Source organism: Aspergillus campestris, assembly GCF_002847485.1.
Source record: "Aspergillus campestris IBT 28561 chromosome Unknown P168scaffold_14, whole genome shotgun sequence".
Lineage (NCBI taxonomy): Eukaryota > Fungi > Ascomycota > Eurotiomycetes > Eurotiales > Aspergillaceae > Aspergillus > Aspergillus campestris.
Window position 1 is genome coordinate 608585 of NW_020194349.1, and position 26507 is coordinate 635091.

At 53.7% G+C, this 26507-nt stretch overlaps 11 protein-coding genes across 11 annotated transcripts; 7 read left to right on the forward strand and 4 right to left on the reverse strand.

Annotated features, from left to right (window-relative positions):
• Positions 1-1120: 1120 nt before the first annotated feature.
• On the reverse strand, positions 1121-4987 carry P168DRAFT_307492 (putative nuclear pore complex subunit Nup85). The gene is made up of 4 exons (XM_024839111.1): positions 2967-4987; positions 2352-2917; positions 1797-2298; positions 1121-1739 (listed from the first exon to the last, which is right to left on the reverse strand). The coding sequence occupies exons 1-4, from the start codon at positions 4765-4767 to the stop codon at positions 1258-1260; spliced, it is 3351 nt and encodes a 1116-aa protein (XP_024689193.1). The 5' UTR covers positions 4768-4987; the 3' UTR covers positions 1121-1257.
• A 1763-nt stretch (positions 4988-6750) lies between these two features.
• On the forward strand, positions 6751-7449 carry P168DRAFT_322205 (uncharacterized protein; the record flags this gene model as incomplete). The annotated part of the gene is made up of 1 exon (XM_024840543.1): positions 6751-7449. The coding sequence occupies one exon, from the start codon at positions 6751-6753 to the stop codon at positions 7447-7449; it is 699 nt and encodes a 232-aa protein (XP_024689194.1).
• Positions 7450-8542: 1093 nt separating this feature from the next.
• On the forward strand, positions 8543-9808 carry P168DRAFT_285274 (uncharacterized protein; the record flags this gene model as incomplete). Its single annotated transcript, XM_024836193.1, has 2 exons — positions 8543-8611; positions 8663-9808. The coding sequence occupies 2 exons, from the start codon at positions 8543-8545 to the stop codon at positions 9806-9808; spliced, it is 1215 nt and encodes a 404-aa protein (XP_024689195.1).
• Positions 9809-9955: 147 nt separating this feature from the next.
• On the reverse strand, positions 9956-10911 carry P168DRAFT_243572 (RTA1 domain-containing protein; the record flags this gene model as incomplete). The annotated part of the gene is made up of 3 exons (XM_024833870.1): positions 9956-10392; positions 10472-10699; positions 10746-10911. The coding sequence occupies 3 exons, from the start codon at positions 10909-10911 to the stop codon at positions 9956-9958; spliced, it is 831 nt and encodes a 276-aa protein (XP_024689196.1).
• A 442-nt stretch (positions 10912-11353) lies between these two features.
• Positions 11354-12469, reverse strand: P168DRAFT_243621 (NAD(P)-dependent alcohol dehydrogenase; the record flags this gene model as incomplete). The annotated part of the gene is made up of 1 exon (XM_024833873.1): positions 11354-12469. The coding sequence occupies one exon, from the start codon at positions 12467-12469 to the stop codon at positions 11354-11356; it is 1116 nt and encodes a 371-aa protein (XP_024689197.1).
• A 561-nt stretch (positions 12470-13030) lies between these two features.
• On the reverse strand, positions 13031-13634 carry P168DRAFT_330389 (protein PET117). The gene is made up of 2 exons (XM_024841585.1): positions 13466-13634; positions 13031-13371 (listed from the first exon to the last, which is right to left on the reverse strand). The coding sequence occupies exons 1-2, from the start codon at positions 13559-13561 to the stop codon at positions 13195-13197; spliced, it is 273 nt and encodes a 90-aa protein (XP_024689198.1). The 5' UTR covers positions 13562-13634; the 3' UTR covers positions 13031-13194.
• A 145-nt stretch (positions 13635-13779) lies between these two features.
• Positions 13780-14732, forward strand: P168DRAFT_293460 (uncharacterized protein). The gene is made up of 6 exons (XM_024837812.1): positions 13780-13877; positions 13958-13996; positions 14055-14088; positions 14168-14176; positions 14227-14327; positions 14423-14732. The coding sequence occupies exons 1-6, from the start codon at positions 13875-13877 to the stop codon at positions 14591-14593; spliced, it is 357 nt and encodes a 118-aa protein (XP_024689199.1). The 5' UTR covers positions 13780-13874; the 3' UTR covers positions 14594-14732.
• Positions 14733-14910: 178 nt separating this feature from the next.
• Positions 14911-16816, forward strand: P168DRAFT_70191 (triglyceride lipase). The gene is made up of 8 exons (XM_024842116.1): positions 14911-15202; positions 15271-15510; positions 15568-15577; positions 15694-15782; positions 15828-15866; positions 15916-16045; positions 16106-16342; positions 16402-16816. Exons 1-8 carry the CDS (start codon positions 15001-15003, stop codon positions 16523-16525), a joined length of 1071 nt encoding a protein of 356 aa, XP_024689200.1. The 5' UTR covers positions 14911-15000; the 3' UTR covers positions 16526-16816.
• Positions 16817-17350: 534 nt separating this feature from the next.
• On the forward strand, positions 17351-19611 carry P168DRAFT_70075 (arrestin (or S-antigen), N-terminal domain protein). Its single transcript, XM_024842115.1, has 5 exons — positions 17351-17643; positions 17706-17819; positions 17876-18088; positions 18149-18721; positions 18787-19611. Exons 1-5 carry the CDS (start codon positions 17431-17433, stop codon positions 19483-19485), a joined length of 1812 nt encoding a protein of 603 aa, XP_024689201.1. The 5' UTR covers positions 17351-17430; the 3' UTR covers positions 19486-19611.
• Positions 19365-19961, forward strand: P168DRAFT_70203 (uncharacterized protein). Its single transcript, XM_024842117.1, has one exon. The coding sequence runs from the start codon at positions 19562-19564 to the stop codon at positions 19874-19876; it is 315 nt and encodes a 104-aa protein (XP_024689202.1). The 5' UTR covers positions 19365-19561; the 3' UTR covers positions 19877-19961.
• Positions 19962-20429: 468 nt separating this feature from the next.
• Positions 20430-25670, forward strand: P168DRAFT_313392 (uncharacterized protein; the record flags this gene model as incomplete). The annotated part of the gene is made up of 6 exons (XM_024839656.1): positions 20430-20552; positions 20612-20781; positions 20842-23296; positions 23380-23415; positions 23448-24326; positions 25623-25670. The coding sequence occupies 6 exons, from the start codon at positions 20430-20432 to the stop codon at positions 25668-25670; spliced, it is 3711 nt and encodes a 1236-aa protein (XP_024689203.1).
• Between the last annotated feature and the right edge of the window lie 837 nt (positions 25671-26507).

The window sequence follows — 26507 nt, forward strand, 5'->3', positions numbered from 1 at the left end:
GGACTCAGTCGGAACGATCTTGGAGGAGCGGTTGAGTTGATAGAGAGGGTGCTTGAGAGAGAGCGTCGTCTAGATAGTTTTATATCAATGTTGTCAGGCGTCGCAGCATGACTATCCCTCATAACAGCATTGAGCCACTCAAATGTAAACCAGATCAGCGCGCTGCATACAGTGCCAGCCAAGTCCGAACGAGGTGAACATGAATGCAAGGCCTCCCTCAATCAATCAATCAATGCAGTTCGTTCCCCCAGGGCAATCCCCAGAAATATCAATTCAAAAGAAGACGGCATTAAAAAGCCAAAGTCAGTCTCAACCAGGAAGACCCAGTGCGTCGGGCAAGGACAAGCTAGCCGGGGCCATCCATCCATCGTGGCTTGCTCAGTGTCGTCCGCCCTACGGACTACGGACTCGCCGAACCCTGGTCGATCAGTGGGGTTCGCTGGGTTGACTGCTGGAGGACTCCACTGCGGACTCGGTAGAGGTCCGCGAGTACCGCCGCCGTTTCATCTTGCAAGTGCGTGCCAAATGGTTCCGGTGTCAAGCTTGGTCTAGTAGGAGTAGTTCAGCACAGCTGATCTCTAGTGGATACTGAGCCTAGCAGAAGTAGTAGGGTTCAGCTGTGACTGTATCCCATCTGTATACAGTAAGTACCGGCCATTTCGAAGTAGGACAGGCTGACGCTGAGCCCCGGTGGAGAGCCACCCCACCTAAGCATCAATCAGGAGAAAGAAAAGAAGACGATGAGGCTCTGATGCAGGGAGAGAGAAAGAACGACGAATGAATCGCGCGGATGAAATGCGGCTCCACCGGCGGTGTATGGCCTCAGTCATCCACCAATCATGGCCTGAGTCCGTCAGGCAACCACATTTATCCTGGGAAATGAGGCACGAATCCGGTGTGCGTTTCTTGGCTCTGGGTCTGGTTTTCGGCCTTTTTAAGGTCCTTTTCACGTTGAGAGGTAGTCTTCTGACCAGCTGAGTGTGGGATTGTGAAAGCTTAGGTGTGTATAGGGCTGAGCGCACACCGACTTCTCGGGTGACTCATGTCGTTCTTTAAATCAACATGGGGATAGCATAAGCACGGGGTTTTTACAGTATGTCACACAAGCGGAAAAGATCATGGCATTCAGCCCTACCGCAGATCACTTTTGATGCAGATTACTTTCCGAATTACTCCAGATTCCTCCCTCCCAATCTGGGAATTCTAGACGTACACGTACATGCATCCCCTACTTTGTAACCCCAACCCATCCTATTCTCAGATCGTGCCAAGAGCCCCGAAGCTCAGCCCCCGCGCCAACCCCAGCCGCAACACGCGCAGGATGTCTCCACCGCGTGAGCCTTCTGCCAGCCCGGCGCGCCAGTCCCAGCCGCGCTCCTCCGGAAGTCCGCGAAGGCCATCGCCCGCGCGAGGCACCAGGACGCCCGAGCTGCCTACTGACCCGTGGCCGGACTGCGGCCGAGATGACTCGACCATCTCACTGCCAATGAAGGAAAACGTGCTGGACCCCGTCCCACCGGACATGGATTTCTTCAGCAACGCGCGGGGTGACGGTGGGACGAAGAATGATCCTGTCGTCTGGGATTCCTCTGGCCCGCGCTTCGACGACTGGTACTCGAGCAGCGTCGACCGGAAACACTCCTCGCATTGTCCGTACACCCGTGGCGTCACGGTCTCCAGGTCCTCGATCGCCGATAGGATGGCGAATTGCTGGGGGACGGAGAAAACTGGTGTAGGTTCTGCAGTTGCGGTATTAGTGTCATCTCGGTTGCTCTTCGGGAAAAAGGCACACGTACGATCAAGGAAGGGCAGGGCCTCGCCCAACAGCGTTAACAGCCCGTCCACCTGTATAGACGAATCCCGTTCGGGGTCGTACAGCCCGCCGTAGATGCTGTCCGCTGCACTTGTGATCACGGCAACCAACGCCTGCGCCGCCGCCCGCCGTCGCGCAAGGGGCTTGAACCGGGGTCGCTGCCCTTCTTTCAGACTAACGGCCTCATCCCGGATCTCGTAAAAGCGACGTAGCGTCGCATATCCACTGAAGTAAAACTGAAGAATCGTGGCCGCCTCTTCGTCCGCGGACGCCACGGCCGTGAGACAGTCCCGCGGCCTTCGAATCATCGTCTCCAGCTGCTCGTCCAGGTCGGCCGCTGCAGGGAATGCGCAGGACCGCACGAGACTGTACGAGATGAGCAGATCCACCACCGACTTGACCTTTCGTCGACTGTGTGCCCGAGCGTAACACACCAGAGCCAGTCCGTATTCGTCAGAGTTGGCCACCGTAAGGTCTCCGTAGCGCTGAACAGGGAAGGTCAGCTTCATCAGACTAATAAAAAGCGATTGCGACTTACCTCAGACACCCTCCGGCCCTCGTTGTCCAGTCCCAGCTCCGAACAAAGCAGCACCACCCGATCCATCTGCTCCGACGTATCGAGGGGGAGCTTGTCCAACAGTTCAGATACGCTCTTCTGCATCTTGGCTTTCTCATCTATACGACTCAAGACCTCCAAAGCGAGCTCCCATCCTTCACGGGTGCCGCTCTCATTCTCGATGATAGGTCGCTCGAAAAGACCGGATGCATAAGCGCTCATCACATCATTCTTGTTGACACCTCGGCCGGATTCGCCGGTCTCTTGGCCGTACGAGAGGACCATTAAGTCGTCCGCGTTCAACCCAGGCAGCGCCTTTCTCGCCTCGTGCAACCAGCCTGCTGTTTCTGCGACCTCAGCCACGGCGGATGCAACACACAGAGACCATGTCTCGAGAAGCCCTATAACTCCATCCACGTTCCCCTCGAACACGGAAGCCAGACCGACTTCGAGACTACTGAGGGAGTTGATTCGGAATTTAGCATCGTTCGAGTTGCTGTTTGTTGCGCTGCTCAAGGCCAGGTCGAGGCGATGAAGGTAAGATTCGGCTGGCATCTATTAGCAAGGTGCCCCCACCAACGAATCAGTAAAGCTTACCAGGTTCTCGATGAGGCCCGTCGTCATCCTCTCCATCCCACCACACAGTCAGACCAACGGTGGCTTCAACCCAGTCCTGAGCCTGGTTCATGATGGCACTTGTGTCACCGAGAATGATTCGATAGAGAGACCGTAAGCTCTGATAAATAGACCACGGAACCCGGCTCTCGGCCATGCGTGCAGACTGCGTAAATGATGAGTCCAACTTGGCGGGGTTGGTGGCGAGCCCGAAGTTTGGCGCCTGGAATAGATTGTCCACAGCCGGCGAGTCGGGGGATTGCTCGTCACCTTCGGCGAATTCCTCCAGATCAGTAACAGCAACAAGCACACGCCTCCGGTACATCGCCCACTCCGCACCCCGCACATCCCAGTCGCCGCTCTGCACACTGGGGGATGACTCTAAGACCTGAAGCGCCTTGTTGACACAGCGCTGGATGTTTTGCAGCTGAGCTCCTCGATAGCCAGCCTGAGGTAGACCATCTTCCAATGCAGACCTGGCGTAGTTGAAATCGGCAGATCGCAGAACGTCGACAGCTTCGGAAATCTGTCCGCGTAATGTCGCGGAATTAATGGTTTCCCAGAAGTTGGGAGACGCAGTAGGGTTAGGCTCGGCATGTTTCAAGGATTGGATGTCAAAGGCCTGGCCGTGATTGGCATCCAGCCAGTCAAGGAGGACTTTGGGGAGGGGCGTCGGGGTTTCCGCCCTGTGATTATTTCCCAGGGTGAGGGCGCGAGAGCCAAATCCAAAAGCACCGGGCCAACTGGGCAGCTTCGCAGGAGAAGGCGGGGGGTGGTGAAGCTGGAGCAGCAATGAGCCGAGGAAGCTTGCTTTGGCGACGTTGGAAGCGCGCTCTCCAGGGCCAACACCGGCCCCAGGCCTGGGTACCCCCCCAGATGGCTTCCAGACGGTGACAAGCTTGTCACAGATATCGGATATGAGAGCTGGATAGTACGATATGTGGTATTCGGACCGTCGTGCTTCATCAAACAACCGACTGATCTCGTCCTCCGTCTTGATAATAAAGTCGCTAGGCTCCTCCACAGCGGCCAGACGCGAATGAGAGGCAAAGTTGCGCACAATCGACGGCATAGCGGAGTCCTTCTTGGGAGGCAGCTTGACCTTGCGCAGAGGCGACTGTTGCGCCCACTTCTCGTCGAGCTTGGGGCGCTTCGCGTTGGTTGGGTTCGTGTAGATCGGCTTGCGCTGGGCCTGGGCGTTGAAGTTGAATGGCGGAGCAGCCGGGTTGCCGAATGGGGGAGCAGCGGGATTGCTGAATGGAGGGGCAGCCGGGTTACCGAATTGCGAGTCCAGGAAACTGAAGCGTGGGCCGGTTGCCTTATTGGTCTGCCCAAAATCCATCAGGTCGTCGGGTGGTCCCTCATCCTCTTCCGGAATATCCGCATCGCCATGCGCATCCTGCTGCACCTCCTCTTCCATCTGCGACGATCCAAAGCTATTAAACGCACCACCGTATTTGGACGGCTGGCCGAATTGGCTATCGTGTGTCATGCTGAACAGCGACTGCGACGGGGCGGAGGGCTTGGCTGGGGCCGCTTTTCTGGCCCGGGGCGGCAGGAACCCGGGAGACGCGATCGAGGACCCAAAGATGCTGTCATTCTCAAAGTTCGAGCGGGAGAAAAGGGACTGTGGGGACTCCATTTGGGAACGCCCGTGCGGATCAAAGGAACTGGAGCCCGACGGCGGATTACCCGCAGGGGTGTTCGACAGATTGCTGAACAAGCTGCCCGACTTTCCCGGGGTCGACGGGGGGCTTGAGTCGAAAGGGACCTTGAAGGTCATGATGTTGATCGATCGTGGATATCAAATCCAGAAAGTCGGGTAGGGGGGCTTGATCAGTGAAATAAACAAGAAAAAAGATCACAGACCGCAGAATCCTCCGCGACCAGTGTTTGGACTTGTTAGCTGTGAATGACGAGCCAAAAGGTCTAATGAAAGGTAAAGGTCTCCGCCCCACTTCCAAATCAGACAGTCCAGAGAAGTGAGGTTGTCCGACAGCAACAGTCACCAGTTGAAGTGAATGATGTCTCTGGGTGGCTTCCAAGCACTTTGTCGTCCGGTCGATCAACGCGACAAGCTTGGCAGTGGTCATGTGATGATAAGATTGATGTAATCACGTGGCTTCTTATCGTGTTGGTCACGTGGATTTCCCTTACTGAGCGTGGTGTTGATGGGGGTTTAGCTGTACAACTTCGCTCAGAGTACGGAGTACGAGGTAGATGCTAGGTGCTGACATTCTTGGCAGCGTCTACCTATGTCTGGTCGTCCAAAGGCGAGTCCAGACTAAGTGCTGTACCTCCGTGTATCAACATTGCCGTCGTCAATGGCAAGCCAGTGTCCCGAAGAAGGTCGTAGCGCTTATAGTCGCGGCGGATTTCACCCTAAGAGACGGGTATGATGAAAGGTATGAGGTCCTCAGGAAGTTGGGATTTGGTCGGTATTCTACAGTGTGACTCGTAAAGGACCTACGGTGAGAAGCACCATCCCGCTTCTTGATGGGTCGACCTACTTACAGAAGTATTTCCAAGGCTGCCTGTTACAGGGCGATAAAGTACTCAGCGCAATTATGGTGGACTGAACGATATCTTTGAACTCGAGATCCTCAGATATTTAACTTATTCCAACCCCGACCATCCAGGGTATCGACATATTCTAAACCTGGTTGATTTGTTCGAGGACATTGGCCCTAGTGGCTGCCATGAACCCTACATCTGATTTCTCCAAAAGTGTATTACAACCGTTAAGGGACTTTTACATCCGAAAGTCTAGTGACTTGGACCTTGATGTTGTTCTGTGCGACTGGGGTTCAGCTAGTTAGGCCAACCGTCATCTCACTGAATTTATACAACCTACACTTCTTCGAGCACCTGAAGTCATTCTCGGGGCCCCGTGGGGACCTCCTGTTGACATTTGGAACCTAGGCGCAGTCTTACTAGACGCTCTTGGCGCGGTACGAATGTTCTACGGGCGAGCAAAAGAAATGGAGAAGTCTACCAAACAAAGCACTACCTTGACGAAATGGTGGCTCTATTTGGGCCATTCCCCCCACAACTACTGGCGCGGGGCGACCCCAATTTCATTTCCAGATACTTCTACGACATGGCAGGCTTCAGGACCCAATACCCCGGCCAAAAGCGTTCTTGGAAAACTGAATCGAGAGTCTAGGCAGGCAGGATAAAGAAGAGTTCGTTCGGATATTGAAGGCCATGAGAGAATTGACTCTGGTGACCGTAAAACGGCAAAGGAACTACTGGATGAGTCGTGGTTGGTCATGCTAATACTCCGAAATCGACATTAGCTAGTAGTATTGGTGGGCTGGGAATGGGACGATTCATGGAACGAGTCATGGAACAAGTCATGGAACGAACAGATCACTGCCAATTGTAGTCATTGACAGCTCGCACCCGGTCATGTGATGACACCCAACAGGGCAGCATGTGCCGCTCGTGGCGCTGATTGGACCACGCTCGATCCCCCCCAAGGCTCAGCCTTCCGCCATCCAGTACTACGAGGTCATCCATCCACCCAGCAGATGATCATCTAATAATATCATCGATCCGGGCAATGGCTGTGGTGAGATCGTCCGGTCCGTCCGTCGGCTCAGCCTCCCTCTCCGTCGTATCATCATGTTGGGATCATCTAAAAGAGTTCAATATCTTTGTTCACTAACCGAGACTGATGATTATAAGATGTTCCATCGTCCCCGCCTGTAGCTGACGGCGGTCATCTTCTACCCTCATTCCTGAAGATTATCAACACAGAATCATGGACTCCTCCAAGCACGATCCGGCTCTGCCTGCTTACACAAAGCACCACCCAACGTCCTCCATCGACAGTACACCAGAGGATCTACCAGAGAGCAAATCTCATCTCTACCATGTGTACAACACCTACTGGCAAAACCATTACAACATCACAACCGCTGACAAGCATCAACTATACTATGTGGATAATTCTGTGTGGACACCCAAAAAGCCCGACCTAACCCTCCATGCGGGGTCCGACAACACCGCGCCGACCGTGGCGGTCTGCAAGTACAAATATTTTTCGCGACGCTTCCACGTCGGCCTGGGAGACCCGCAGAATCCTAACAAAATGGACTGGGAGATGGTCGCCACCCAAAGCGTCATGCACGAGAGGTACCGGTGGCATATCAACCTCCCGAGTGGCAGGCAGGCTTTTGTCTGGAAGCAGACGCGCTCCGTCGGTATTGACGAATCCTTTTCCGGGCTCTGTGGCACCAACTTCAAGCTCGTGGACGACCGGACTGGACGTCTTGTGGGACTGTTTTCGAGTACCGTGATGAGCTTGAAGAAGTCGGGCAAGTTCCGAGTTACTGCGGAGTATGGGAAAGAGTTTGAGGTCATGGCTCTAATTACCGTGCTGGGGTTGTACGAGAGCGCAAGACGCCGCCAAGCTTCGGCCAGCGGCGGCGCCGGCGGCGGCGGCGGTGGTGGTGGATAAATACCGCCTCGTCTTTCTTTTTATGTTATGTTGTTTTATGAGATACCATGTGTAGATAGTTCAGTTTGCAATGCATTTCGTTTGCTGTTATCACCCAAGTTGTATGATCAATGAGTGCGTCTTGAGTGTATATGGACATGATTTTTGAAACTATGAAAAGGTTGCGAATAGTACGAATACTTTCAAATGACATAGAATAGTCAAAACAACTGTTTTGTGTGGTTTACGTGGGAATAACACTGCAAGTCAGCTGACGTGTTGGCCGATTGCCTTCTCTCACAACATGCATGTCTTCCCGAGTCATGGATTGGAGGGCTTCATGAAATCCTCACACTCTACCTCTAGTGTTAGCACTACGAGCTCCTCTCCTTTTAGCGAGTCCAGCATACGGGCCTATCTGGTCGCTCCTACATCATTGAACATGTTTTACAGGAGATAATCTCTCGACCACGTCAAGTCTATCGAGCATCGTGGGTCGGCACTGAACCTTCTCACGTATACTTGCTTATACCTCCTGCAGGGCGGACGGTCAAGAGTATATATTGAAGTACATACAGTCTATCAACTTTGAAGATCTTCAAGCAGTCAACTACGGCGCGTCAAGCGTTCGGTCATAAATGATTTGCGGGTGTTTGAGTATAACTCTGTTTGTGGTATATTCCCATACATACTCTCGAGGTGTAGATATATATATTGTTATATTGTCTTGTCTAGAATTCAATTGATCAAATACTTGATTAAAAGTCTTTCAATCAAATTTATCGAGCCTCTGTACCTCATCCACCGGCGCTCGTTCATTGCTTTGCCATAGAATACCGCTTATAAAAATCCGGCCAAGTCTAGATATTCCTCGCATTGTTTGTTGTTGAGGGAACCAGTCTTGGCGGATCAAGAGACTCCACGGCTCACTCACCCCACAAGCTCACCGCGCTCACTCTCCTACTAGAACAACACGGCGTCTTGGCGTCACGTTGTATGCATCTGCCTGCTCATCTTCCTTCTACAGAACTTATAGATAGATTGTCTCTCATCCTTATCCTTTAACCATACTGTACTATCCCTAAATGATGAACACGACCTCCAGTGGCAGCTGATGGCCGTCCGACGACCTCATCGCAAATCCCGCCACGGGTGCGCGGAGTGCAAGCGGAGAAGAGTGAAGGTATTGTCCTCCAGGAACCATATAATCGCCACCCATATCTAATCTATACAGTGCGATGAGACCCGCCCGACATGTTCAAACTGCTCCAAACGCCAGACAGAGTGTGAATATGAATCTGCAAGCTCCCTTCTATGGACGAATGAAGAACGTCTCCCGCAGCCAAGGTCTGCCAGTTCCGATCTTGAAGGGCTCGCACAGTTAGATTCTCACTTAACGCCCGATAACTCATTCGACATATTGGGACGACTTGGCGGGGATGACAGAGCATCCCAATCTCCCGCCAGCTTGAACCTTTCGGACTTGGAGTTGATGATGCAGTGGTGCAACTCAACGCATCAGACCCTATCCCGAAACACCAGGACAGAGTCGATCTGGCGCTTCCGTGTGCCGGAGGAAGCCCTGTCTCACACATTCCTGATGCACGGCATTCTGGCTCTTTCTGCGCTCCATATCGCGCGCACGAGAGACGACCAACGACACGAGTCATATGTCAGGACCGCTGTCGCGCACCAACATCAGGCACTGACTTTTTTCCGCCAATTACTGAACAATATCACCGAGGATAACGCAAAAGCGATGTTCTCCTTCGCGGGTATTGTCGTTGTCTACACGTTTGGGTTCCCTCAGACCCCCGACCCGGCAGACCCATGGTCCTGTGTCGACGGTCTGCTCCAGGTTCTGCTGCTGGCTCGCGGCGTGCAGCAACTCTTGAACCAGGCGACTTCTTGGATTCGGAGTACCGACTGGGACGAGCTTTTGCAGTTCGATCCGTATGATCCCTCCCCGCCGGATGATGCCCGTGCCGTGATCCAGCGGCTGTCCAAATTGAACCGCGACTGCGGCGCTCAGGACCCGACGCATAGCATCTCGCTCTACGAAAATGTCATCGAGAATCTGGCGGACATGATGGCTGCCGTGTCTAGCGGGTTGACTTCGGTGCCTGTTGCTGCCAGGTGGGCTATTAAACTGAGACCGGAATTCGTCGACCTGGCCCGTGAACATCGGCCCTTCCCTCTGGTAATCCTGGTCCACTACTGTGCGGTGCTCCATCGCCTGAAGTATGACTGGTGTTTTGATCAATGGGACGAGCGAGTTCCCAAGGCTATATGGAAGATATTAGATGATTCCTGGAGGGTACACATCCGGGAACCTATGACGGAGATTTTTGGACAAAACTTCGAGTCGTCGGCGGAATAAATCTCATTTGCATGGCTCACTTGGTCCAGCAATTTCTACAAAACAAGGCTATCTATAGGTTTTCGAAACGCAACCTTTCCCGGAAGAATTTGCTTCCTCGCTCATGGTACACTCGCCGTACCGGCCACCACACACAATCTCACTCTACTAAACATTTACCGAAATCTCGCAAATCTTCAGACCCCCTTTGGCCGTCATCACACGACTCCTCCCTAAGAGACAATTAACCTCACTCGGGTGAATAACGACAAATATTACCAACACAAAGAACATCAGCAGCCCATCAAACACATAGATAAACACCTCCGTCGAAAGTAAATACCCTTCTGATCCCTGCAGATACTCGACAACGCGGAAAATAGACCGGATCAGAATAAGGATACTCGACGCATGCAGCGCAAAGAGGTGTTTCCGCCACGGGATATAGTCAGCGACGGACTCTGCGGTGGGATGGCTCCCAATGCGCATTTGGAACAGGGCCGCGCTGATCAGAAAGAAGCCGAAGAAGGCGATCTGGACGAATAGGCCGCCGATGATGACGTTCTCGCCAGTGGCCCGGTTATCGGTGACCATGATTCCGGCTCCTGTTAATAGCGCCTCGTTAGCGATATCCCAGCGGCACAGCAAGTTATATGGTCTGACCTGATGCCTGCATCAAAAAACTGAGCACATCACCAGCGACGAAGATCTTGGTCATCCAGTTGACTCGGATAATTGCTAGCTTCTCGCCCCGGACTAGTGTGATGATCCGGCCCAGCTCCATGTATATGCTCGCGGCGAAGAGCGCCGGGGCGACTAGCAATAGCGTGCTCTGCATGACATATGGACCAATCGTCCAGTTGGGGGATTGCGACGATGACATGGCGCGTCCTATGTACCCGACGAATTCGACTGCATGGTCAGTTATGGATGTAGTTCCAACAGGAGGGGCACTCACACCAGGCACCAATAGCCATGGGGATGAAGAACCACGTCCTCGTCCTGGTCAATTGGTATGAATGAAGCAGGGATACCGCCAAGAAGAGAATGATGAAAACCACGGCTGCTGCTTTGGAAGGGTAGTACTCGTACGCCTTCCAGCCTCCATGATCTGCGCCTGACATGGTGAATTGATGTCTATAGTACTATCGTATGAGACAAGTGACGATATCAACAACAGCTCTGCACTTTCGACTCGACACTCGATGAAGATCGAACATGAGCGAGCAAGACACTCTTAAATATTTCTACACTAGCAATCCATCCATCCAGGCAACTCTGAAACTTCATTGTCGGGTCAGAATCAATTGACATGCGATGGATCCGCGCTATCGTATATCTCGTACCCATTTCCGAATCGGGTAAAGACGATGTTCAACCTCGATCTAGCCGGACATTTCCCGAGAGCCGGACGTGGATACGCGTATTTAAGCCCTGACTACATGACGATCATTTTGATTCGTATTTCTTGCCTGGCTGGGTTAGATCGATATCATGAGTATATCCATATTCTGTCACTCGGCATTATGTGGGTAAATGCCAACTATATACGGAATTGTCCCATAACTATAGACGAGCCTGCGTCCCCACGTCATTCACCAACACATAACGATACCTCGCCTTGCCCTCGTGCATATCAGCCAACGCTGCATTAACATCCTCCATAGGCCGCTTCTGAATCCACGGCAACACCCTCTTCTCCGCCGCCAGTTTCAGCATCTGCCGAATATCCTCCGTCGACCCAATATTCGACCCCGTCACCTTGACACCCCTCTGGATCAACGAAAACGCCATCAACTGAGGCAGCGGCTCCTCAGGCGCGCCCACCTGCACAAACACCCCATCCCTCTTGAGCAGCCTCAGATACCCCGTGAGCGGCATATCCGGCCCAGACACAGTACAAATAATCAAATCCAACGACTTCGCATGGGTCCTCGCCCAATTTTCATCCTCCCCCGTCGCAATGAAACCATCAGCCCCCAACCCCTCAACCGCATCGCGCTTCTTCCCCGACGACCTCGAAATCGCAACCACCCGCTCACACCCCATCGCCTTAGCAAACAGCACCCCCAAATGCCCCAGCCCACCAATCCCCACAATCCCCACCGACTTCCCAGCCCCAGCCCCATACTTCCGCAGCGGCGCATAAACAGTCACCCCACCGCACAGCAGCGGCGCAGCCTCAGCGCTCGGCAACGCATCAGGGATCTTGAACGCGAAATGCGCCGGCCCGCGCCACAGCGTCGCGAACCCGCCCCACGACTTGCTCTTGTCGGCATACCGCCCGTTGTACGTGCCCACGATGCGCGGACAGTAGCTCTCTTCGCCGTCCGCGCACGCCTCGCAGTCTGCTTTGCGCAGACACGCGCCGCTCTGCGCGCCGACGCCTACCCGGTCGCCGAGCTTGATCTCGCGCGAGGCCGGAGATGACTCTAGTGTTGGCACGGCTGATCCCACGCGCACGACCGTCCCGACTATCTCGTGCCCCACGACGCAGGGGTAGTTGGTTGGCGCCCAGCCTGAGCGCAGAGTGTGGATGTCTGTGCCGCAGATTCCGCAGTGCGAGACGCGGATTTCGATGTCGGTGGGCGTGAAGGGTTTGGGTTGGAAGGTTGTGTATGTGAGTGGGCTGGTGGCGTCGTGGGCGACCCAGCCTTGGAATGTGTCTGATGGGGGGGACATGTTGTTCGCTTGGATGATTGGTATTGAGGTTGGATTTGTTGTTTAAATGGGTTCAATTTGTTTGTAGTGAGATGGATTGATGAACATGGAGTGTATAAGTACGGGGTAAGTAGAGTATAGATTTGGCGGGTGAAATGCGGAGACGATTAGTCTCGCGTGAATTGCCGAGGTTGCGGCCTAGCCAGCGATCCAGCTTTCATGGACAACCGAGCGTTTGAATACTGCAGATCCTAACTAATAATAGGTAGTAGTTATGAATTGTGGTGCATTTGTATGGCTTGAGGAAGGTTTGTTCTGTAGCTTTATAGTAAGTGTTTGATTTGGCGAAAAGCTGAGATCTATATATATTGCGCCATACTGTGTATCCATGCCTTTGATTCAAATACGACTACATTTTCTGGTTTTCTTTTATCACTATTAGTTGCAAGGGCTTTCCCATTGCCTCAGCTCTGACCTAGCCTTTCACCAAAAACACCACTAACAGTACATGGCATCAGACCATGTTTTTGATACTCATTTGACATTGTGGATCACCCTTCCACCCCTCCCACCTCAAACACTGCAATCAACCATGTTCAAATATCGTAAGAGTAGATTTATCACATAATGTACATCCGGGTATAATATACAAGTCTAAGCCCGGCCGAGCACCGCATGACAGCACCGCGCCGAGCATCTATAATCACACAACCACCGGCCGTCCTGTCCAGCCAGTCCCAACCAGGTCACGAATTCGATGCCCCTGCTGTCCCTGACCCTGTCCCTGGCCCCGCCCCGCTAGGCGATACAGATTGCATTTTCCGGTACTCCTCCTCGAGCGCCTTTTGCATGTCGAAGTCGGCTTGTCGTTCGAGGCGGACGCGCTGCTTTTCGACGTCGCGTTCGACGCCGCGATGCATGGCCTAGGAGACATGTATTAGCTTGGATATGACTTAAATGAAAGGCGAATGTGGTAGTAGCAGCAGTAGTAGTGGTGGTATGAGGAGGAGTACGTACAGCCTTCTCTTGCACCTGAGACCAGTGCACAAAGTAGACGATCCCGGCTGTGCCGAGGCCGGTGCAGGCCAATGTTAACTTGGAGGCTCGAGACATGGTAGCAGACCAGGAATCCGACACAGCGCTAAGTATATGCAAAAATAAAAGACCGTAGAAGAACAAATGCAATCCGGCGCAGATTGATGACCGGAACAAATCCAACCGGCATGACCGTTTATCGCGTGCGGCGGTAGCAGACGGCAGAATACAGACCGCCCAGGGGAGGGAGCGGGCCATCGTGGCGTCGGGGAAGTCATATCGTCAGCTCCAGCTTTACGACTTTGTGGTCTACTTCGCTTTATTTGCATTTGCTGTTGCGACCTCGCCTTGTATTCTACGCTGTTACTTGGGAGAGAGATTGTTGGTGAATATGGTGAGTTTGTTTGCGTGTTGGGGTGGGGGTGCGGGTGGATGAGAGGATGAGAGTTGTGCTAATGTGTTGGTGTTATTAAGTCCGCTCAAAACTCCGCAGGGATTCAGACCCTCCTCGATGTAGGTCTTTCTTGGGATGCTATCTGGGTAGGGACTGTGCGTTGACTGTGTGGTGCAGGCTGAGAGAGAGGCTCAGAAGATTGTTCAGCAAGGTATGTCCGTGATGCGGGGAGGGGTCGTGCTGTGAATTCAGGTTTGGGTGGTCGGTGCTAACTATTGTTGTGTCTTTAGCTAGAGAGTGTACGCTTACCTGACCTATTATTTACTGAGCCCATCCTGATATGCTACAGACCGCACGAAGCGGATAAGGGACGCCAAGGCGGAGGCACAGAAGGAGATCGAAGAGTACAAGAGCCAGAAGGAGGATGAGTTCAAGAAGTTCGAGACTGAGGTTTGACTCCCTGGCTGGAATCTTCGTGTCGCCTTGCTCAATTCACAAGAGAGTCAAGGTTATACTCTACGGAACAGACGCTAATCCATCTACAGCACTCGAGCGGATACAAGAAGGCCGAAGAGGACGCGAACAAGGAAGCCGAGGTGAAGCTCCAGGAGATCCAGGACGCCGGAAAGAACAAGGGGAGCAAGGTCGTGGAGGACCTCATCTATGCGCTGTCGGACGTGAAGCCCGAGCCGTCGGAGAAGATTCTCGTCAAATAGAAATGCGAGCCATTTGTTTTGCGGCGTGGGTGAATCTTGCTTCTTTTCAGCTTCCAGCTTAACGATTGTGAATATACTGTTTTGCTGTTTGATATGGTCGTCGACTTCTATGTTAATTGATATACTATGACTACATGGGGGGGTTTTCCCTAGAAAGTTGTTGAAGGTGTATGATGTGAATAAAATACTAGACGATAGATACTAATATGTAGAAAAGTAACAAGACAGGATTGTCTATAATCCGGTTATTGAGTGTGGTAGTAACGACCATAAGCTCCTGAATGCATATATGCCTCAGGCATCACATGGCGGCCGTTGCGTCATCGGACACGGCCGCAAATAAATCGCCGACGGAACGCGACTATTTGCCTTCATGTACTTCGCACAATACCAATAAGCAGTGGACGATGATGAAGCTCGGTGCTACCAGGATCTGCACCAGTGTCAGATCTGTCAACGCCAGAGCCGGGCCCTCGCATTATCGTCTAATCTGCCCAACCCGGAGCTTCCATTCCAGCACCTTGCGCTCGGAAGCGCAACTGGATCCCCGCCTGGAAGACCTGGGAAAAGTTATCCGTGATGAATATGCAGTGGTGCGGGATAGTTATGGTTGGTTTTTATCTAGCGCTCCTCAGATGCTGTTGATTTGGCGAATTGCTTGATGACATGCTGTGTAGATGCCCCCAAGAATCCTGTTGTTCTGGCGCATGGCCTCTTCGGGTTCGATACGTTGCGCCTGGCCGGACGGTATCTCCCTGGTGTCCAGTACTGGCGTGGGATTACGGAGGCCCTGTCAATGAAAGGGGTCGAGGTCATTACCGCGACGGTCCCCCGTCAGGCTCTATTGAGATGCGCGCCGAGGAGCTGGCGAAAGACATCGCTGTTGGTGCGCGGGGGAAGAGTGTTAATATTATTGCGTATGTGCTGGTATCTCTGTACTGCTATTGCATTTTCTGACGGAGAGCAATTTACAGTCATAGCATGGTAAATAGCATGATCATGTTTACTTCAGCCAGTCGATTTACTAATTGAGTTGTTAGGGGTGAGAAAGTGCCTTAATCACAAATCTTTCAGTGTGCCTCGTGTTGATAATTATCAAGTGGACTGGATTCCCGGTACATGATCAGTCGCTTGAAGCCTACAGATTTCAAGGTGTTATCCTTGACGACGATAGCGACTCCCCACAGAGGTTTGTTTTTTCTAGTTGGGCAAAAGCACTGGCTAAACCTCCCAGGATCCTCGATTGCGGATTATGCATTCAGCCAAATTGGAGGTTGGTTGCCTGGCACGCTCAACTTGACACCAATCCTGACTCTCGGCAGGCGATCGCTTAGCCCAGATGTACTACGCCCTGGAGCAACTGAAAGTCGAGACTGGGGCATTTTCCCAGCTGACGCGCGAGTACATGGAGAATACGTTCAACCCCGCTACCCCTGACATTGAGGATGTGCGGTACGTATTTTTCGAAAGTCCACCACACGGCTGTAGGGCTGGCTGCTAAACCAATTGCAGGTATTTTTCCTACGGGGCGGCTATGCAGCCGAAACTGTGGTCCGTCTTCCGCCTGTCCCACCGCATCCTTCAGCAGATCGAGGGCTACAATGACGGGCTTGTCAGCGTGGCTAGTAGCCGGTGGGGAGGACCGCACGGCTACAAGGGCACGTTGGTCGACGTCAGCCACCTGGACCTGATCAACTGGACCAACCGGTTGAAGTGGTTGGTTGGGGAGATCACAGGCAACCGACGAAGGTGAGTTCTTTGATGGTTTTCCAACGGCCTATGCTAACGTGAGATTTCCGTATCTGTAGATTCAATGCTATTGCGTTCTATCTTGACATAGCTGGTATGTTGAAAGAGGTAATATGTATCGTGCAAATGACGATGTGGCTGACAACTCGTGTCTCAGACATGCTTGCCAAGGAAGGGCTGTGAAGGGAGAACTATTGGGAGAATTGGGGAGAAACTCTGATGCCTATATGCGAGGTCTGCATTGGAAGCTTGGCCGCGCCCAACTCGTTGCGGAGAGACGGTAATGGGCAGTGGATGCGATGCCCCATCCGTGATGGTCCACCTCTTTCGGGCTATATGCTGCTTTGGTCTGGATCGATCCAAGACGCCGTTTGGGGGATACCTGATTCCGCGCGTTACCGGGGTTGTGATAAGAGGGTGGCGGTGCAAACCGGATCCCCGTAGAAATTCTATGGGTCCTAATCAGAACAAGCCGAGAGTGGCTGAGCCAGAAACCCCGGACCCAGAAGAGAATGGAATAGACGGGAAATGGAATTTTGACCTGTATCCACCGACCGAGCCCTGCCACTGCTGATCATCCCTTTCTTCTGGGAAGTCATTGGCTTGACGGTCACTGTTGACGGTTCGTGCCTTACTATGTACGATTTGGTCGTATGACATTTGGGTGTTGTACATGTCTACTGTGCCTTTTTTTCATGATCGACAGCCTGATCATTTTTAATTGTGATAAATATTCAAAAATTTATCAATTTATTTATATAGAATATGTGTGTTAGATTGTCAGCTCCAACGCCGGGCCGTTCTAGGCGCGGGTTGGGCCCCACGGTTGGCCCTTCTGTCCCCTGTGGTGCTCAACGTCATTCTTCTCCCCCTCGTATTTCTCTCGGCTTATTCCCGTCCATCCTCTTGTGGAGGAAATACTTTTAACCCTCCCCATTCCCCACTCTTCATTTTTAAGGGTATTAATTTTGACTTTCGAGATCGATTCTTTTAGTGTTTGGACAGTCGCTTTTAAAAACTCCTTCCTTTCCGATTGAACCAGCAACAGCGCCGCCGATCGACAGGTCCGCCCGGTGCGGGTGCTCGCCATGTCTGTCACCATCCACCTGGATCGGCCTCACGCCCACTTCACCAATCTCGACTTCCTTTCCGGCAAGGTTGTCCTGAATTTGCCGTCGGAGACTCCTATCGAGGGCATTCAGGTGAAGCTCGAGGGCGAGAGTCGCACGCGCCTGTCGGGGCCGCGACATCCCCACCATGAACAATCCGATAAGAAACGGACGGAATTGGAGGTCCACAAGGTGCGGACTGGATAATCTGCGGAGGGTCTGCTATAGTGATGATCGCAGCTGACGTGGAGTAGCTGTTGTACAAAGTAGAAAGCGTCTTCCCTACGCCCGGTGTTTTCAATCAGAAGTCTCCGGGGACGACGTACACCTTTGCCGCGGGGACGTACGAGTATCCCTTCCACTTCAAGGTAGTGTTCCCCTACTTTATGTTTGTCCAGTGCTCGCGCTGATGTATTTCGCGCAGTTCCCGTTCAACAATGCCTGTAGCATGCACAATAGCATGCTCACGAACTTGAATATCACGGGTCTCAAGGTCGAGGTGGCGCGGGATACGAATCGGCACGTCAAGAAGACCCTGCCTCCTTCTTTGAGTGGATTCCCCGGGGAAGCCGACATCAAATACTATGTCAAAGTGACGGTCATTCGACCCGAGTTCTATCGCGAAAATATCCGCGAGGTACGCCGTCTTATACTACGCACGGGGGTGGATTTTCGAAGCTCGACTGACCACTGCTAGATCACGAATTTCAATTTCCTACCGATTGAACCACCGAGGATAGGCGATGCGAATGAGGAGACGTACGCGCGGCGTCAGAGCCAGTTCGCCAAACCACCGACCACGTCCAAGGCGAAAGTATTGTTTCAAAAAATCTCTAGCTCGTCCCTCCGGGACTCTGAGGCACAGCTGCCACGCGTGTCTGTGGACTTAAGACTGCCGAATCCGCCAATCTTGACATGTAACGAGCCCATTCCGCTACGGATTTTGGTTTCCAAAGCCTCCGAGACCTACGAGACGATATTCTTGCAGATGCTGCAAATTGACTTGATTTCGTATACTCACATTCTCGCGCACGACTTACGGCGAACAGAGCCCGGGAGCTGGGTCATCTTTAGTCGCAGTAATATGGCCGTCCCTCTGGGGAGAGGGGGTGACCCGGTCGGCACTGAATGGGCCCTAGACGCTAGCCTGTGGAACCGTATTCCTTTACCAGACTCAGTGGCTCCCACATTCGAGACATGCAACGTCTCGCGGAGCTACGAGCTTGAGGTGCGAGTGGGGTTGACTTATGGCAGTATTGGTAGCATGAGGGTATGTCAACGTTATCACCCCGGATTCTCCCTTTCTCCGTCCATACCATTTACTGACTTCAAAAGCCGCAACTTATCGTACTACCACTGCGAATGCCGGTCAAGGTGTATTCTGGAATTGCCCCTCCTAAAGCCCTCCTGGATTCCATGACCGCAACTGGACGTGTGAAACCGACGGTGCCACCTCCGACACCTGTTCGGCGAGATCATGACGGCCCCAGCGGACGCCCCCCTATGCCACCCCGGCCGCCCAGCGCACAACCGGTTCCCGTCAATTCGGAAGATGCCAACGATGAAGCACCCCCAAGCTACGAGGACGCGATGGCTGAAACTCTGAGCCCTGTGGATGGCCCACGTCGCGAGTATAACCCACCAGACACTTCCAGCAGACCCGTTGAACCTGGAGCTGATCGAAGACCGTCAGGTCACGCGGGAAAGGAACCTGAGGCCCGGTCGCCCTACGGCAACCCTGGAGCGAATTCATCCACGGAGAGCTTTGACATGCTTCCGTCGACACCACCAGAGTCCCAGTCCAACTCGCCCCCGACGTCTCCGGTCGCGCGCCAGCAGAGTATTCTCAAGATCCACAAGGTCGCCCCACCAGAGGAGAGTCCCCCGCAGTATCAGACCATCGCGGAGGATGGCACCCAGCGGCCTCCGTCTTCGGGGCAAAGACCATCTAGAGGGGATATTCGGGCCATGAACTTGGGAGTTCCCAGTCGGAAACCCGTTCCCCGGAGTCCCAGCGGACGACAAGCTTCCTAAGTCCTAACTAGACCTAGACCTCTATAAATCCGAGCAGCTACTCCAGCTCGAGCTGCCTTCTGAAGGATCACATACGATGTTCTGTCCTCACGAGTCTTGTCTCATGCGAGGACGGTACTACTGCGTCGCTCGTGGCAGCCAGACACGGCCTGCATTGACGCTGCACAATCCTCCATACCCACCTGCCACCATTCCACCAATCATGATCATGTCACACTGTGACTCGAAAGCGCGCATGCATCGCCTGGCGTTATGGTTCTTATTTTATTTTTACTGTTATTTTTACTCTCGTTATCTCACATTGTTAATAATATTCCACTTTTCGGTCTACAACATTGGCAATCATTGGATTGTACTCATTCTCGTTATTCCGGCTGTACTTGCATACTGATCATATCCTTAGTCGTGATAGGTGGAATACAATCCGGCTTTCCACGCCAAACGCAACCTTGTGCTCTACTGTAGTATTGAGCTAGCTGTAGCAGTCACATCAAAAGAAAATGGTCAATCCCCACAATCAATAGCAGGATCATTGTTTGTTTTGATCGAACCGTGATGCGTGCCTCAGGCGCCACACCCGAAGCGGCTTAGCGGCGAAGATCTCGGGCTGCGAACTTCTCTCGTCGCGAGCTTTGGTCTCCGTCTCACTTCTTGGCTCGCCGACACGTCTTTTGAGTTAAGCTAGCTCAAAACATGATTGTCGCTGCTCCTTCATAATATTGGCTTTCTACTAAATTCCATGCTACCCCCCTCGTGCAGCTAGCTCTTTTTCACCGCTCTTCCTATTCTTCCGCGACGTCCAGAGCGCAAGCACTTGAGCTGCTAGCAGTCGCATCACAGATCTCAATTGCCCACTCCATTCCAGTCCCCACCGCAATTGTTTGCTCATGGTTAGAGACCAGTAACACGACAGATAGAAAGAGCAGGCTCTTGGTTTCCCCGCGATGCGTCTACACCTCGTCATCCAGCGTCACGGTCTCCCCGTGACGCGAATCCTCTGGACGACTGCACCGCCGTCGCTTTACGCGGGTCGCTCCTCATCTGGCGTTCCGGCCGCTTCGTCGGCGGTCACCTCGTCGCGGGCGCCCAACGCGCTATACTCGTCGGGGGGTATACAGTCGCGCAGTTGTTGGAGGATGTCAACGAGGTGATTCCGCTCGAGACCGAGCCGGCTTTGTTCGACGATGAATACAGCGGGCAGTGGGGTCTAGAGGACTATGTGGTTGAGACGGGCGGGTCCGAGTGTCTGCATTTCATGGAGGTCGAGGGTCTTCTCCGAGACGGGGATGAAGTTGTGTGAGCCGTACTCTGGTACTGGTATTTGCTGGGCTGTTTCTAATCTACCTGTCTATCTAGGATCCGGGCACTAGAGGTTGCGGATTTGCGCGCCCGTCGGCTATCAGGGCGTCATCAGATCTCGAATGACGGTAAACACCTTATCGATGGGGTGCCTTTCGGAAAGCCGTTTTTGAAACGGTCGACTGCCTCTCGTCCGGCGATTACTATCCCCCCGCGGAAGAGGAGACGGACAACCCACGCGGCGTGGGAGAATCGACTTGCCTACGGAGATGAGGACGTGGAGTGGCACCCTGGTGCGCCTTCGCGGTCACAGGAGCTTTCTGTCATACGGCCGAGTCATGCTGTCCACCAGAAGAGAAATGACCATTACGAGGACGAGTTCGAGGACTATCATGACAACGGGGATCGCACCAGGGAAGAGGACCCGGATGCGGGCGACGCGACTGTCATCCACCATAGGCTGGACGAAGGCGCGAGTGGCCTCCCGGCAGATGACTTGGAAGACTACGGAGATGCCCAAGAAAGCGGCAGTGAACACCCGTCTGAAGATATCTCCGAGTTAGAAGGCACAGACATGGTGGACGAACTGGAAGGTCTTAAGGAGGAGATGGAGCTGTCGCAACTGGCGGCTAATGGCGTCGTCGACTTCAACCAAGCACCACATACTGGCCCCTATCAGCTGCGCGCGAGAGCGGGCGAGGCCGAGCCCAAGGCTCGGAAGAGCTCTCTCTCAAAGCACGTCGCAGACGATAGCTCTCGTCGGGACTCCAAAGCGGTCCGGTTCCAGGGCCAGGGCCAGGTCCAAAAAGAAAAGTCCCCGGCCCCACAGCCTGAGAAACGGCTCGTGAGCAAGGCCGGATCGACATCCGACGAGGAATCAGCAAACAGCTCCAGCGATTCATCCGCGAGCGACTCCAGCGCCTCAAGCTCGGACTCCGACTCCGACTCCGATTCCTCAGCCAGCGCCCAATCCAACTCCAACGCGTCCACTTCCGTCACCGACACGTCATCATCATCATCATCGGAATCTGACTCTTCCGACTCAGACTCCGACTCTACAACCGCCCCAGAAACAAAAATCACCCTCCGCAAAACCACCACCAACCCACCCGGCCGAGGCTCCACACGAACAAAAAAGAGCAACCTGCGCACGAAGCTACGCCGCCGCCTCTCCAAACTCAAAGAACTAGGCGCCCTATCCGCAGAAGCCGACTTCACCGCTCTGCGAGAATTCGAGGAACTCCACGGCCACCAGTACTACACGGACGAAACTACCATGACCAAGAAACAGCAGGAACAGGCTGAGTTCGAGGCCCGGCGGCAGAAGCTCCTTCGGGATCTTGCCTCCGGCGGGGTAGATATCTCCGAGACTGCCACTACAACCAGCACTATCGGGAAAGAGAACGAGGCGCCCCGGAAATCCACCCGGAAAGAAAGCACACAGCGTGCGGAACAATCCGCCGCGGAGTCTACCCCATCGGAGGAGGAGGATGAGGACGAGGGGCCCGAAGAAGCGCACTCCAAGCGACGCACGCTAGACGTCGCCAGCTCTCGACGAATGGTCTTCGGGTCGCTGGGCGTGCGAACGCCGCAGTCCAAGGAGGACGAGGAAAAGACGCGGAAAAAGCTCGCTGGAAAAGTCAACCATTTCCTGCCTCGTCAGCTGGCTGTTGAAAAGCCTGAACCGACACCTGTTGTTAGTGATGATGAGGGCAGCTGGGAGGATAAGCTGATTGTTAGAGCAACGGAGTGCGTGTTCGATGATGTTGAGCTGACGGCGCCGCCTTACCCGTTTGAGCAGCGCTGGGACCGCGAGGCTGCTTATCGGATTAAGCAGTTGAAGGGACCGAGTAAGAAGAGGAGGAGAAAGCAGAAGACGCAGGAGTATGAGGTGCAGGAGGATTATGGGAATGGTGGTTATGAGAACGGAGATGGGTACTGGGAGGGGGACTATGGGAATGAGGGGTATGAGTACGGGAATGAAGACTGGAACGAGGACTACGGGAACGGTGAAGGCTACGAGGAGGGAAATACGGAACTCAATTACGACGAGGCTGGCCTGGAGAACGGTGATGCTGTCATGGAGGGGACTGAACAGCCCGCAGAGACGGAAGAGGATCTGCCTTCTATGCCTGAGAACCCGAGCTCTCTTCCAGCTCTTGTCGAGACAGACGTGAAGAAAGGCGCAGTGATCGCATACAAAGAACTCGACATGTCGAAAGCGACCAACTGGCAGCCCATCGTGTCCGAGTACCGCGTCGCAGAGGTCCACGACATTCTAGACAACGCATTCAACCTCCGCCTCGCCGCGCGAGATCGCAAGGCCATCCGCGAAACCGAGGACGACGAAGACGACGAGCCCGAGTACAGCGGCTTCGAGATGCCCGGATATGACGAAGACGCTGAAGACGACGGATTCCGCGAGAAATCGTTCGGGGATCTGATTGACCCCAAGCTTCTCCGGGCTGCTGAATGCGCAGACCCCGGGGAGGCTGGGGACGCCAGCATGTCAGTACAATGATTTTCTTTCACTGTCGACTCGCGTTCGTGCGCTCACACCAGCCAGAACCACCCCCGCATGCGTGACGCCTTCAGTCCGCGAGTCGAGCCCGACGGGGTCGGAATTCGTCAGTGCGATGGATGTTTTGGTGGATGATTCGCAGGTCTTGGAGTCTAGTATGATGCAGGATCATGGTGATGAGGAACGGTTGGATGTTGGGGGCGAGAGGTCGGCCCCGACCAGTCCGGTCAGATCGCCTGAATTCATGGGCTTCGAGTCACCACCGCCACCGGAGTCGTCCAAGTCTGACACCAACACGGAGCCCCAGGCCCCTGACTCGCAAGCTGAGCCAGCTGTGGTTGAACCCGGCGAGAACCCAGACGGACCTCAGAGTCAAAACCAAAAGGATGACTCGCACTCTACTGTTCCCCCCAACCGATCGAAGGTCGACCCGCCGACGATGCCTTCCGACGACGACCTACAGATGATGAGCAGCCCGGGAAGCGTGGTATCGTTCAGTCGCCTGATCAGCAGTCTCCACGAAAAGGAGCCATCGGAGAGCGACACGACCAAACCCAATGAAGAAAAACCCTGCTCCCCCAGGCCAGCTTCCCCCTCCTCAACCACGTCCGTCGTTCCCAACCCATTCTACGAAATCGACAAGCAACACGAAGACACCGAACCGGATAGTACTAGTTCCCAAAGACGCACCCGCAGGAGCCTAAAACGCTCCCAAGCAGCAGAAACATCAGCGTCGACTCCACCCGCGCGAAAAGCCCCCCGCAGATCCTCCCAGCGCAGGAAAACTGCTCAATCCCAAGAGGACTCACTGATAACATCCATTCCGGACAGCATGGTCGATGCCCAGCCACCTCCCACCCAAGAATCAGGCGTCTTCGTCGACTTAACTCAGTCCAGCCCGCTCGCGTCCCCCGGAGGAAGCGACGTGGACTTTGCGAAATCGCATCGTCTGCCGCGGGGTTCCGGGTGGGTGCAGAAGGACTTGCCGCCCCGTACTACGCGCAGACAGACGCGGTCGTCGGTGGGTCCGGTCGCGCGACTGCAGGAGATGCAGGAGGTGAGTGTTAGTCCGCCGGCGCGGAAAATTAGGAGTCGGAAGAAGTCGAGCTGAGTTTTTAATTGAGGCTTGTATGTATTTATAATCATGTAATGATGGATGGTATGGGTGGATGGCGTATGTGTGAGGCTTGTGAGGTGCAGTGTATATATGGTCTTGATATCCTGTGTATAGTCCAGCCTAATTCTGCTAGTTATGAATGTGATGTCCCCGCTATATTTTTTTTTTGCAATGCAATTGTCGTATGAAAAACCATGCTTGGACGAGGAACAGTTGAATAAGGCCTTCAACAATCAGGGTCATTAGACCCCAATGGAGCTGGAAGATCACACACAGATCTCCTCAATGCGCAGCAATACCTACAAACGCAGACAAATTAGCACGAATAGAATAGAAGACAAAACAGCAAAGGGGACAGAAGGTACATTCTCAGCAAACCTGACCCCGACAACCACTCCATCCGCGTCCCTAAGCCTGACTCTTAAATCCCTCTCTGTGCCGAATACATTCTCCTCCCCGCTATCCAGACATCCCAGACAGGTAAGCACCACTTCGGTGTACACATCACCCACAAGGGCCGGCAGTCTCCTCTCTGCGAGTTCAGTCAAAGCCGTCTTGATCGCGAACCCGCCGCGCTTGTGATCTTTATCTTTGATCGCGTGAACAATATCCAGCTCCTCCCACGGCATCGTCGGCTCTTCAGACCGAGGAGAAGATGAGGATTGCGGGAAAACGAAGGACTGCCATAGTGCTATCTCGAGAAGACACACGCCTAGGCTGTAGATGTCGTGCTGCATGCTGTATAGGTCCTCAGGCCAGAGGCCCTGCCGCTGCGGATGGCGGTATAGGTTGCGGGCCCATTCGCGGTCGCCATGCAGGTCGGTGGGGCCATCTGCACGGCGGGTGCGCTCGAAACCGACGAGGTAAGATGGTCCGAGGTTTGCGTTTGCGTTTGCATTTGCTGTTGCAGGTTGTGGTTTTGCCTGTTGTACCGCGTTGTCTTCGGTGAAGATTAGGACTGTTTCGGGACGGATGCCTTTGTGCACGAATCCCATTGCGTGGACGAACATCACGGACCGCGCGAGCTGCTTTGCTAGTCGCACTCGTTGGGAGAGCGAGCAGGTTTGGCGTTCGAGAAGGAGACAGCGGAGGGTGCGCGGGTTTGAAAGGCCCTGTGGGATCGGGAAAATAAATTCGAATTGGCTGCTGTTGGGACTCTCGGGGAACTCGATGACGCCGTCGCACTTGAGCAAACTGAAGGTTTCGGGGTCGACGTTTGCGAGAAGACGGGCGAGGTCGCGGGTGTAGGCTTTTGCTGTGCGTGCGGTGGGAGTCGCAGGGTACCTTGTCCCATCGAGGAGGATGGGCTGGTCCACGCCACGGTATGAGGCGAGAAACGTGGTTGTTCCTGGAATCGGAGTTCTGGAGGTTTGCACTACGGAGGCGTCTTTGAATATGGAGCCCGTCGTGTCGGTGTGGTCAGGAGAGGAGATCTGCTTGATGGTCTCGCGCATGCGAGTCAGTCGGGCCATGGAGGGGTCTGTCTCTTCTTGAGCTTCATCGCTGATTTTGAGCCGTGCATCGACCTTCGGTTCCGTTATCCGTGTAATCAGGTACCAGGAGGGGTCAAATCGACGCTGCCAGCCTTCGAGGTCCGCCACAGCTTGTTTGAGGTGTTTATAAAGGAATGGAGCCTGGAGCTTCTTGTGCGGACTGGCTGATACGTCTGTTGCATCGCAGAAGGCATCGACGCTTTTTATAGCTGCTAGGAGTTTAATCTCTAGATTCTCCAGCGCTTCTGTATAATGCACCTGGAGCTCTGAGCGGAGGGAGGACCATATGGATCGGAGGGACTGGAGTTGGGTTTCTGTTTTTATCCAGATACCTTCGATCGTTAGGACTATGTCGACTATTCCAGCCTCTAGATGTCGACTATCGCGACAAAGCTTAATCAATTGACGGCCGTATCTATTCCCATTAGTCGCTAGTCTTGCAGAAGTGGTCCATAGTGGGATCGCCGATCGACGAGTGGATAAGCAGAGTATTAGGTAGCATTGAAAGATGAGACTCACTTCAGGCAGGCAGTAATAGTACCCCCTACGGCCAGCGCCAAGCCAGCGATGCTAATGGGGTCTGTCATCCTGT